Source organism: Sorex araneus, chromosome 1, assembly GCF_027595985.1.
Source record: "Sorex araneus isolate mSorAra2 chromosome 1, mSorAra2.pri, whole genome shotgun sequence".
Lineage (NCBI taxonomy): Eukaryota > Metazoa > Chordata > Mammalia > Eulipotyphla > Soricidae > Sorex > Sorex araneus.
The window spans coordinates 339,277,019-339,289,192 of NC_073302.1; the positions used below are offsets into that span (position 1 = coordinate 339,277,019).

General features: G+C 56.1%; 2 protein-coding genes across 5 annotated transcripts in view; one reads left to right on the forward strand and one right to left on the reverse strand.

The window, feature by feature from the left end:
• Positions 1-4,579: 4,579 nt before the first annotated feature.
• Positions 4,580-8,405, forward strand: BRF2 (BRF2 RNA polymerase III transcription initiation factor subunit). The gene is made up of 4 exons (XM_004606867.2): positions 4,580-4,820; positions 6,021-6,080; positions 6,711-7,032; positions 7,724-8,405. Exons 1-4 carry the CDS (start codon positions 4,667-4,669, stop codon positions 8,403-8,405), a joined length of 1,218 nt encoding a protein of 405 aa, XP_004606924.2. The 5' UTR covers positions 4,580-4,666.
• Positions 8,406-9,425: 1,020 nt separating this feature from the next.
• ADGRA2 (adhesion G protein-coupled receptor A2) overlaps positions 9,426-12,174 on the reverse strand; it is a 32,343-nt gene continuing 29,594 nt past the window's right edge. For all 4 annotated transcript variants that reach the window (XM_055140982.1, XM_055140981.1, XM_055140980.1 and 1 more), the window contains 5 exons: positions 11,597-11,724; positions 11,261-11,384; positions 10,698-10,843; positions 10,350-10,439; positions 9,426-10,170 (listed from right to left, as the gene is read on the reverse strand). In XM_055140982.1, coding sequence (XP_054996957.1) covers positions 9,426-10,170; positions 10,350-10,439; positions 10,698-10,843; positions 11,261-11,384; positions 11,597-11,724 — 1,233 coding nt within the window. The remainder of the gene's footprint in view (positions 10,171-10,349; positions 10,440-10,697; positions 10,844-11,260; positions 11,385-11,596; positions 11,725-12,174) is intronic.

Below are 12,174 nucleotides of genomic sequence, written 5' to 3' on the forward strand. Positions count from 1 at the left end.
TGAGGGGGGGGGGGAAAGGAAAAGGAAAAAGAAAAAAAAAAGTTATGTACTTGGAGCAGTGGGGCTACATGTCTCTTCATTCTAAGCAATGTAAAACTAATTATCAAATGATTCCTTGGTAGTAGGGCTGTCCTTCTTGGGAGGGAAACTCCAACAACAATAGTGAGTTTTGTGTTAAAATATGGAATGTAATCAAGGTAAAGAGAAAATGAAGTGAAATTCATCAGTTATGCAGTTGGGGGTGGGGGGACAGGGGCGGGAGGTATACTGGGGTTTTTGGTGGTGGAATATGAGCACTGGTGAAGGGATGGGTGTTTGAATGTTGTATAACTGAGACATAAGCCTGAGTACTTTGTAACTTTCCACATGGTGATTCAATAAAAAAATTAAAAAATAAATAAAAGTTGAGACTCACCCCTGCAATTATCTTGTGCTCCCACATAATAAAGCCTTGTGACAGTGGGTGAGACACTTCTGGATTTTAATTGTTTTTTAATTTTAATTTAAAAAATTAATTCATTTTAAAATAAATTACATTTTAGATGAAATTTCATTTAATTTTTAATTAAAAATTAGTTTCTATTGGAATCAATTGGTGGGGGCACGCCAGGCCGTGCTCAGGGAGTTGCTCCTGCTCTGCACCCAGGAATTACTCCTGGTGCATCTCGGGGACGATATAGGGTGCTGCCTCCAAGGCAAACACCCTACCCCCTGCACCACCCTTTGGGACGCTGCTTCTAAGAGAGGAGTGGTTGTCACCTCTGGGTCAGCAGAGTCTCCTGGACCTTAAGTGTCCTGGTACCAGGCCAGAGGCTGCCCAACACCTTATTTGTGTATGTTTGCTTTGGGTCTCTTCCAGGTGCTCAGAGGCCCTGGCAATTCTCAGCCAACTGGGCCAGTGGTTCAGTGAAGGGCCCCAGGATGCTGGGGGTCCCCCAGGGCTGTCTCAGGGGCTGCTCAGGGACCAGAGGGCACTGGGGATCCACCCCACGTGAAGTATGTGCCCCGAACGCTAGACTAACTCCCGGCCCCTGTTCAGTCTTTAAAGACTTTCTCTTGATATTCTTGTTGTGGGGTGGCAGCAGGTCCACCCTGGCGTGCCCAGGCGGCTGGAGCTTCTGGCTGGTGGTGCCAGGCCACACGCAAAGGAAGTGCCAGACCTGCTGTACTATCTCTCTGGCCCCTGTTTTGTTTGTTTGGGGGGCACACCCAGCAGTGCTCAGGGGGCTTATTAGTGGTGCTAGATCCCACATGCAGTCAGCTGCGTGCACGGCCTTTACCTTCACTCCTGCACTGTCTCTCGGGCCCAGAGTGTGGGGAGGTTCCTGTTTTGCAAATGCTTCTATTTATATTGGAACCAGTTCAATTTCAATTCCTCAGTAAAAGTCCGCAGACTGTGGTGGAAAATGAAAAAGTGGAAGTCTGACTGCTTTGAGTTTGTGAGTTCACTACACCTAGTCAACGCAGCCCCATACCGGTCCACAGAGTTCTGGGGTACAGGGAATTCTTCTGGGCCATAGCAAAATAAGGCGGTGATGGAAGTTCCCTGAGCAGAGCAAGGGCAGCAGCTGGGGCCACCTGCGTACAAGGCATGTGTCCAAGACACTGACTATCTCTGTAGCGCCGAGATTCTCTTTTCTTTCTGGGTCACACCTGGCGATGCTCAGGGCTTTTATTCAGGATTACTCCTGGTGTTGCTTGGGGGACCATAGGGGTTGCCGGGGATTGAACCTGGTTGGCCACAAGCAAGGCAAACGCCCTCCCCACTGTACTATCTCTCTGGTCCCCTAGGTTCTTTTATTTTTATTATTTATTTACTTACTTAATTTTGCTTTTTTGGGTCACACCCAGCGATGCACAGGGGTTACTCCTGGCTCTTCACTCAGGAATTACTCCTGGTGGTGCTCGGGGAATCATATGGGATGTTGGGAATCGGACCCGGGTTGGTCACGTGCAAGGCAAACACTCTACCCACTGTGCTATCGCTCCAGCCCTGATTCTTCTATTTTTGAGGCTCAAATGCTTTATTTGAAAAGTCACTAGGTACATGTACATGAACACTGTGTTACCTATTCTTTTTAGCTATTAGTGTTTTTTATTTTGAAAAATATTCCATAGGATAGATTTTGATCCTTCAAAGATGATAGCTGTAACCTGCACCATATTCTTTAAGGGAGTATCTGTATTTGTTAGTCAGCTAACAAGATACTCTTATCATTTCATCTGCTCTGTACTATAACCAACATTTTTTGGTTTTGTTTTGTGGACTATACCAAGCAGTGCTCCTGGCTCTGAGCCAAGGGATCCCCCTGGCAGGGGCGCTGGGGCCACACCTGCTGCTGGGATGGAACTTAGGGTGTCTGTGCCAGGCAGGCATCCTACCCACTGTACTCTTGACCAAGGTGTGTTTTTCCTGGGAGGGAAGTACTGCTCTCATTCTCCAAGATGGGCCTGAGCAATAAATAAAGGTGGCGCTAGTCTTGCACTCAGCAGACCCAGGTTTGATCCCATATGGTCTCCTGAGCACCACCAGGAGTAATTCTTGAGTGCAGAACAAGGAGTGACCTCAGAGCATCATTGGGTGTGGCCCAAAAACCACAAAAGAAATTGCTAAAGCTAGAGGCCTGTCTGAAATTTACACTTTCGGCACTTGCTCTTACTCCCATCCGCTTTACTTGAAACCATTAGGGAGAGCCTCTGATTTTTTCTTATAAATTTAATATTTATATTTTTTCAAAGACAAGTGACTCTAAAACTTTTCATTTTTGTTTATTCATTTTATTGGCCCTGATTTATAAAGCTGTTGATAACAATTTCAGGCATCCAATGTTCCAATGCCAAACCCAGTGTTTGTGACCCTCCACAAATGACCCAAGATTTCTTCCTCTTCCCCACCCCATTTCCTTAGCAAAGTCATTTAAAAAATGATTATTATAATTCAGGTCACATGCTTACACTAGTGTTGATTCATGGTTTTGATGTACATAGTAGCATCACCTCTATATCACTGAAATGACCAGGATCCTGACCGATGCCCTATGCTGGTCCGCAAGCTCATCCTTCCTCACACCTAGTTCCCTCCTTCCTTGGGACTCTCAATCCAAGAAAAACTTTAAAATTTTAACATCTCTATTCTTAATAGGGCTGGAGCAATAGCCTAGCGGCTAGGGCGTTTGCCTTGCCCGAGGCCGACCTGGGTTCGATTCCTCCATCCCTCTTGGAGAACTGGGCAAACTACTGAGAGTATCTCACCCCCATGGCAGAGCCTGGCAAGCAACCTGTGGCATATTCAATATGCCAAAAACAGTAACAAGTCTCACTTGGAGATGTTACTGGTGCCCGCTTGAGCAAATCAATGAGCTACGGAATGACAGTGACAATGACAATTCTTAATGAGTAGATGAAGATTTACTTGTAAAATAATACATTCCTTTTGATGACTTTTACTTTGTATTCAAACACAACGTTCATACTTTGAAGTCTAGAGCTTGGCTTCTTGTGATAACACCACTAAAGCACAATTTTTTTCAATATTCCTTTTTTTGCGGGGCTTGGGAGGAGATCAATGGGTGTTGGGCCACACCCTAAGGAGTTCAGGGACTACTCCTGGCAGAGTCTTGGGCCCATATGTGGTGCAGGGATTTCCAACTGGACTGGCTCCATCAAAGGCAAGTGCCTCACCCCTGTACAACCTCCATGGCCCCTTGTTAAAGATTCTTTGGTCCATGCCACACTGCTTTAGGAACTTTGCAGCCAGAATCCTGGAGCATCTTTTTTTTGGGGGGGGGGGTCACACCCAGCGATGCTCAGGGGTTACTCTTGGCTCTGCACTCAGGAATTACTCCTGGCGGTGCTTGGGGGACCATATTGGATACCGGGGATCGAACCTGGGTCCGCTGCGTGCAAGGCAAACGCCTTACCCGCTGTGCTATCGCTCCGGCCTCTGGAATCCTGGAGCATCTTGAAGCTTAAGGTTTTGATTTGAAACATCAAAATCTGCTGGAACTCTCATATTTCCCAATAAACTCACTGTCCGTGTTCTTTCATTCAACTCCCTTACATTCTACACTTAGCCCCTGAAAACAGTTTGAGTTTGTGATTCTGGAATTTAATTCGATCTTCTTGTTCTACAGCTGGGAAAAATGGAGAGAGAGGAAACACTTTGTTTGGAAAAGTCGCCTGGAAAGCAGAGCACAATTTCCCGCTCTCTCACACTACTCTCCGTTTGGACATATACTTTGTACTTTGTACTGTGGCCAAAATCAACAGTTATCAAAGGGAAATAATGATCTGTGGTTCCCCCTCCCCCCTTGAAGCTCAGAAAAGAGGGATTTCGGGGGATAGCAACAATTCCTGTTATTGTGCCCTATAGGTATAAGTTTCACTGGCAACCAACTCCCGGTCTGGCCCACCTGAAACTCAGGGAGCGTCGGGAAAGAAGTCCAGGATAGGAACCTCCTCTCCCGGGTTACGTTTCTACCCGAGTCCACGGGGGAAAGGACCGGAAGTTCCCGGGAGGCGGGAGCTACGTGCCATTGCGACAAGCGCATTGGCTGGCGGGAGGTGCAGTCGTTAGAGGCTCCCCTGCGTCCTGCTTCCGCCCAGCTGCTCTCTTGTGCCGTGGGATGCTCTTCGGGGGCTTCCTCAGCTCTAGGCAGCTGAGGCGATGCCGGGCGCAGGGCGCTGCCCCGAGTGTGGCTCCACTGAGCTTGTGGAGGACTCACACTATTCGCAGAGCCAGCTGGTGTGCTCCGACTGCGGCTGCGTGCTCACCGAGGGGGTCCTCACCACCACCTTCAGCGACGAGGGCAACCTCCGAGGTAGCCCTGCTGCGCGGAGGCCGAGGGGGAGGAAGGAGCTCGGGGTGCACACCTGGAGGTGTCGGGGGCGCGAGCCAGGGTGGGAGGATGCACACCTGGAAGTGTCGGGGTCCGATCCAGGGTGGGAGGGTGCACACCTGGAGGTGTCGGGGGCGCGAACCTAGGGTGGGAGGTGCACACCTGGAGGTGCTTGGTGGCTCGAGGCAGGGTGTGGTGCACACCTGGAATGTCAGGGCTCTAGACAGGGTCGGGGTGCACACCTGGAGATGTGGGGGGCTGGAACCAGGGAGGGTGCACACCTGGAGGTGTCGGGGGCATGAGTCAGGGTGGTGCACACCTGGCGGTGTCGGGGGCTGGAGCCAGACCGCTTGTCTGCAAGGCGGGCACCTCACGAATGATTTGCTTGCTGGGGGGCGGGGGTGTCACATGCATAGCAATACACCATGCGCAGGGGTTCCTCATGGCTCTGCATTCAGATCACTCCTGGTGGTCGCGGGGACCCCCTGAGATGCTGGGGATCTGACACCTGATCCTCCTCGGGTTCCTGTGCTTCCTTCTGGTCTTTATTTGCGCTCTGGTTTTAGAGAGGGCAGGAGAAAGGGGCGCGAGGGAAGCCAGCGGCAGCAGTAGGACAGGGACTGTGGTTTCCTCACTGTGGCATCTGCCATTTACGGCTTTTGTAAGAAGCGTTGAAGTGAAACGGTCCTACGTTTTTTACCTAGGCTAATGGTGGTGGGAGGATCATGGTCTGCTTCTTAGGGACGTGCACATCTTGGTGGGGTGGGAGCAATAGAGGGGCTGGAGCATACTGTGTACCCACCCCGGATTCCATACCGTATAGTCCCCCCTTGAGCCTAGAGCCAGGAGTAAGCCCTGAGCACCAATGTGTGTGACCCCAAAACAAACAAAAAACAGAAGAAACCTTTTTTTCCTTTGACTCTAAGTCCCCAACCATTGCACCCTTCAGAATATGCAGCTAGGAAAAAAAACTTCCATTGGATATACAGGAGGAAGATGTGGAACCCTTGTTATTGCTCTCTTGCTTTCAGATCTGTATGTATTTGATTTCTGCTAGTGGACATAGGAAATCTTCTGTGTCTGGAGGGCACCTCTGTGAAACAGCTCTGCATTCTCTGTCTCTGGTGGGAGGCAGGGGTCTGGTGAGTAGAATCTAAGGACGCTGTTTGTTTTGTCTTACAGAAGTAGCATATTCCCGAAGCACAGGGGAAAACGAACAAGTTAGTCGCAGCCAGCAACGAGGTAAGAATCAGCCTTTTATGACAGTAAGTCCGTGGCCTTTAGAAAAATTTCAAGTGATTGGGCCCCTCTGCTTGTTTTTCCTGTTTTCAGCATTCCTGTGTAAGGTAGAAAGAAGAAAATAGTAATTGAAAACAAAGCAGACTTTTCCCTCCACCCCCTGCCCCAGTTTTAGTATAAGTAAAAATTTAGAAGTAAGAGATGGAGATAATTCTAAGAGGTAGCATGAGGTTTGAACTTACTCAGTCTGTGAAACTGATAGGGATCGGCATATAAGACTGTGGAATTGTGTGCTCAGTCCCTGCTAGGTGACCGTGCAGACATGGATGCTTCTCCATGGCCACTTGTGGTCAGGCTGCCTGTCTAACATGGCTGGCAGTGATGTTGTAAATACCCAAATGGTGCTCGGCAAAAACAAAAACAAAAATGTTTTCCCATATCTGCTCTGAAAGCTCCTAGGTTGGAAAGTGACTCCTCTCCCGCCCCACCCCGCAGTTCCCTTTGTTTCTTAGCAGTGACTTTGGCAGGTTTCACACATCATTGCAGGAAGGGACACTATTTAAGCGTAGCAGAAATTACCAGGAGACAGATAGTAGTTTCCTTTGATTGCTGACTCTTGGTGGGTTCTCCTAGGTCTCCGCCGAGTAAGAGACCTCTGTCGAGTTCTGCATTTGCCATCCACATTTGAAGACACGGCAGTCGCCTACTACCAGCAGGCGTACCAGCACCCTGGCATCCGCACCGCCAGGCTGCAGAAGAAGGAGGTGCTGGTGGGCTGCTGCGTCCTAGTCACCTGCCGGCAGCACAGCTGGCCCCTCACCATGGGGACCATCTGCACCCTCTTGTACGCAGATCTGGATGTGTTTTCTGGCACCTACATGCAAATAGTGAAGCTCCTGGGGCTGGATGTGCCATCTCTGTGCTTGGCAGACCTGGTGAAGTCCTACTGTAGCAGGTATTTGGTTAGGAGAGAAAAACAAAATCTATGCTCTCCCTTTCGCCTAATATGAGGATCCCATTTGACATTTCTGAAGTGCTGTGGTGCTCAAATGCCCCTCCCTCACGGCTGTGGTGAGGGGGGAAAGTGTGCGCCAGTCTCGGGGGCAGCCGTGTAGGTCCACGCTCCCTCTGGGGGGTAGCGGCAGGTGTGCCTTAGCGAGCCTTGTGAGAATGGAGTTGGAAAAATATTGGTGAAGGACAGAGTGTAGTTAGACATTAATCCCTGCCCCCTTTCCAAGTAGTTGGCATCCTTTTTACTGACAAAAATTAGAAGCTTGAGCTAGGAGAGAGAGTACAGGGGTTAAAGCATATGCCTTGAATGCACTGATCCTGGTTTGGTCCAGTCACCATATACCCACATACTGCCAGGAGTGGTCCCTTGAGCACAGAACTAGGACGGAACCCTGAGCAGAACCTGGGGTGGCCATGAAGCTGGAAAAAAAATGATAGTGGAGAGCAGAAGCTGCTCTTGGGTTTGCCCTTGTTTTGTATTTGTGTTTGGGGCCACACTCGGCATTGCCTAGGGACTGCGCTGATGCACCCAGTGCTGGCCACGTGCCAGGCAGGAGCCCTCGCCTCTGTGCTGTCCCTCTCACGCCTGCTCCTGACTTGAGGTTTAATCAGCCATGTCCTTCACTTTGTTTCAGCTTCAGGCTGTTCCAGGCCTCCGCGGCACTGCCAGCCAAGTACGTGGAGGACAAGGAGAAGGTGCTGTCACGGACTCTGCAGTTGGTGGAGCTGGCTGACGAGACGTGGCTGGTCACCGGGCGGCGCCCCCTGCCCATCGTCACTGCCGCCACCTTCCTGGCTTGGCAGTCACTGCGGCCGGCGGACCGGCTCTCGTGCTCCCTCCCGCGGTTCTGCAAGCTGGCCAACGTGGACCTGCCCTACCCCGCGGCCTCGCGCCTGCAGGAGCTGGTGGCGGTGCTGCTGCGCATGGCGGGCCAGCTGGCCTGGCTGCGGGTCCTGAAGCTCGACAAACGGTCCGTGGTGAAGCACATCGGGGACCTGCTCCAGCACCGCCGCACTCTCCTCCGCGAGGCCTTTAGGGACAGGGAGCCGCAGGGGCCGGGCTCCCAGGGGGCGGGGAGCAGCGCCTCTGCTTTGCAGGGGGAGCAGCCGGGGGGCACCGCCCAGCTCCTCCCACCCTGCATGTTGAAGCCTCCCAAGCGCATGTGCCCCGCGAGCCCGGTGCCCACAGTCACTGGGGACGAGAACATTTCTGACAGTGAAATCGAGCAGTACCTGCGCACGCCGCAGGAAGTGAGGGACTTCCAGAGAGCCCAGGCGGCTGGGCAGGGCACCGCGAGTGTCCCCAACCCGCCTTGAAGCTCGCCTGCCTCTCCCACAGTGCGGCTAGCTGTTCCCACGGCAGCCTGGCCTGGCCAGGGATTAAGTGTACGTGCATCCCGAGGTACTGGCCCGATTCAGAGCGAAGCGGTTTCAGCGGTGTCAGAATCAGGAATGCAGGCGGAGTGGGCCGAGAGCGGCCACCCCTTGGTGCCAGAGCCAGCCGGGAACATTCCTTCGCTCTTGGGCGGCTTTCCTCCGAGAATGTTGGGCAAGGCAGGCGTCCACTGGTTCAGATTGGACACGCTGCTGCTCGGCGCCGCTGGCCTTCCCACCAGTATCAGCTCTCAGCCCGTCAGGAACGCGGCAGCCCCTCCCCCTTCACACAGGCTGGTGGGCTGTGGTCATGTGATCCTCTACCTCGCCAGGAAAGGACTGTGGGTGTATGTACCACGGTCAGGTCAAAGGGCTTTGTAAAACTTTAATATATTAAAACAAGAGGCATCTGCTAGAAAACATTCTATTGTATAAAACCCGAGCCTTTAAAAACAAGTTTTCTTTGGCACTTTTCATCCCCACCCTCCCCTCACCCCAGCGTATTGCAAAAAGCTCTCCAGTGCTAAGGCATTGGCAGGGTATGTAAACAGCGCATGTGGAAGAATAATACAAAGCTCTTTTTTTTCCTTTCTAATATTGTCTGTGCAGCAAGCATAAATAACAGGATCCATGTGCTTGTCCCCTGGCTGATGCCTTTCACCTTGGTGACCAGGCGGGGCGCGCAGGTAGACCTGCAGTGAAAGGCTGTGATGGCTTCCTAGGCTGGGCGATGCGGGTGCTGGTGTAAGAGGGCTGAGCCAGGGTCCGGGACAGGGGAGCGCTGGGGAGGGACCTTGGGCCGGGCTCAGGTGTCAGGCCTCAGCCCAGTTTAAGGCACTTTTTTCCTCGTCCCTCCCGTCCTCTCCAGCCGTTGCAGTGCGTCCATCCTACAGCCCGCACCCTCCCCGGGACAGGCTCTTCACCCGCCGCCGCCGCCGCGCGCAGGGTCCTCGGGCGCGGGCGCTACACGGTGGTCTCGCTCTTCCACAGCCCCGCCCTGCTGGCCGCCCCGTCCTCGTCCCTGGCGCTCCGGGGGCCGCCGTTGAGGCCAGCAGCGGGCGGGCCGGCGCTGCTGTCGCTGCCGTCGGAGGGCGCGGGCGGGGCGCGGGCGCGGGTGCGGGGCGCGCGGCGGGCGGCGCGCGGCGGCGCGGGGTCCACGGGGTCGGCGGGGTCCTCGGGGTCGGCGGGCGGGCCCCGCGCCAGCTGCAGGTTGGTGAGCTTGCAGGGCGCCGCGCCCGCGGGGGGCTTCAGGCCCGGGGGTCCCGCGGGCCAGCGGCCGCGCCAGGCGGCGCGCACGTCCCGGCGCCGCGCGCAGTGGTGCGTGAAGACGAAGAGGCCGAGAGCCGAGGCGGCCGCGCCGTACAGGCAGCCGCACACCACGCGGGGCAGCCAGCGCGGGGATACGGCCAGCGCCCCGCACGCCCACAGCGCCAGGTAGAGGAAGTGCGTGGTCACCAGCGCGCCCAGCTGCGCCCCGGGCGAGCAGGGCCCGTCCGCGCCCTCTGGGGGCCCGGGGGGCGCCGCGCCCGCCTCGCCCGGGAGGGCCCCGGGGCCCCGCAGCCGGCCCGGGCCCGGGGGCGCCCTGTTCTGGGCCAGGGGGCCCCGCAGCCGCAGCCCCGCGCACAGGAAGTAGATCCAGGTGATGAGAAGGATCAGAGCCACCGGCACGAAGAAGGCGCCCAGGCTCGGCCGCCACGCCAGCCAGCAGCTGCGGGACAGGGCGGCGGTGAGGGGCGGGAGGGGCGGCTGGGCAGCAGGCAGGCAGGGGCGGGAGGGGCGCATGGGCACCGTGCAGGCATGGGCGGGAGGGGGCACGCGTGGGCATCGGGCAGGCAGGGGCGGGAGGGGCGCATGGGCACCGGGCAGGCAGGGGCGCCCCGAGCTCACTAGGGGCTGTGGTCCCGGTAGTTGTGGATGTTGACCGCTGCTGTGATGCCGCAGATGATGAGTGGGATCCCTCCGGCCATCAGATAGAACCTGGAGGAGAAGTGGGTTTAGCTGGAGAGCCCGGGCAGCAGCAGCTGGGCACTCGGGCACCCTGACCCACCTCCCTTCCCCTTCAGTTCCCAGACTCCCTGTGCTGGGGCCCAGGGGCGCGGCCGGCACTGCTCCCTCCTGTCCTGGGCAGTGCTGCCCTGGGCCCCACGGGTGCCCCCCACCTGCCCTCACCCTCGCACACAGCTGGGCAGAACCCCCTGCCTCCCCGTGCACAGACCCGCTGCTTGCAGCACGCACCGGAGCATGGGCCGGGGGGCCGGGGGTGCTGAGTCCCCCTCCTGGGCAGGGGGCGCCCTCCAGGTGAGCTCCTTGTGGAGGACCCGGGCCTTCACGCCCATCCAGAGCAGCGTGGACAGCGAGGAGTAGTGCAGGGTGATGCCCACCTGTGGGGCCAAGGCAGGATGCTCGGGACCCAGCCCTGCCTCCCCTCCCAAGGCTGCGCCTGCCGCTCCCTTCTCCGCTCCCCCCAGGGCTCCCCCAAATCCAATGACTCGGCACCACCCCTCTGGCTCCAGCTCAGCCTGACCCCTCCCCTGGAGGTCCCTGCACCCAGTGTCCCTGCTTCGGGCACCCAACGCCCAAGGCTAGGCAGTAGTGCCATGAACCCCCTTTTTCTTTCTTTTGTTTCCTTTTGAGGCCACACCCGGTGATGCTCAGGGATCACCCCGATAGTGCTCACCTGTGTGGTGTGGGGTCAAACCAAGGAAGCGCCTTTTCCCCTGTACTCTCTGCCCTGTGAGCCCTCCTCTCCCTCCTGTGCATCTCCTGATTCGAGGTGCCCCCGCTCCTCGCCTGCTTACCACCTGGCAGAGCACCCGGTAGTTGGTGAGCGTGATGCCTCCGGCAAAGACGGCAGAGGTCATGGCCATGTGGAAGCACAGGTTTAGGAGCATGTGCCAGCCCTTCCGGGACACGTGGATGGAGCTGTCCAGAAACAGACGCAAGGAGTGGGTACCCCAGGCGGACTCCAGCTCACGTCTGGGGCTCAGGGGAACACTGGTGACCCAGCTGGGGTTGGTCGCATGCTAGAGCCACCACCTTCTCTCGCTAGGCCTCAGCGCCAGCAATCCTGGGCAACCTCCCACCACCCGGGGCCAGCGCCGGGTGTGAGTGCTCGGCATGTGGCGGTGACCCACCTGTAGTTGAGGATGTAGGTGATGATGGTGGAGAAGAGACAGAGCAGGAGCAGGGCAGTGCCGGGGTACACCACGGGGTGCAGCCCTGCCCCCGAGCTCCCCACCTCCCGGGGGAAGGCGCTCAGCTCCTGGCAGGCGGGGAGAGGTGCGCGTTAGGAAGCCTGTTGGAGCCCCGCCAGTCCCCACGCTTGTCTCCCGCACGCCCAGAAGCCGGGGCCCTCACTCAGGCCACCCCTTTTAGCAAGCCGCCCTTCCAGGGCACAACCCCTGCAGTGTCCCGAGCACAAAGCCGGGGAGGGGCCCCAGCCCGGACAACAACAACTGGAAAGCCATCCCGAGGGAGTGCGGAGAGGCTGCTGCCTGCCTCACTGGCTGGAGGCTTTTCTGACCCCCAGCGATGAGGCAGAAAGAGGCGAAGGTTGTTTCTGATCAGCTTCGCGCCCACTGGCAGAGCAGGGTGTGAAGTGGAACAGAGGGAAGGGGGGTGTCACCAGATGCTTGGGGTCTTTTCACTGAAAACAGTCTGACTTTCAGGGGCTGCGGGCTGTGAAGGCTAGGTCCGGCTCTTGCGAGGCAGG

Excerpts from the sequence above, each read along its gene's own strand:
- BRF2 (XM_004606867.2), top strand. The coding sequence starts at position 4,667 with ATGCCGGGCGCAGGGCGCTGCCCCGAGTGTGGCTCCACTGAGCTTGTG. Across the intron at positions 4,821-6,020 it reads CGACGAGGGCAACCTCCGAG|AAGTAGCATATTCCCGAAGC; the intron begins GTAGCCCTGCTG and ends TTTGTCTTACAG. Across the intron at positions 7,033-7,723 it reads GTGAAGTCCTACTGTAGCAG|CTTCAGGCTGTTCCAGGCCT; the intron begins GTATTTGGTTAG and ends ACTTTGTTTCAG.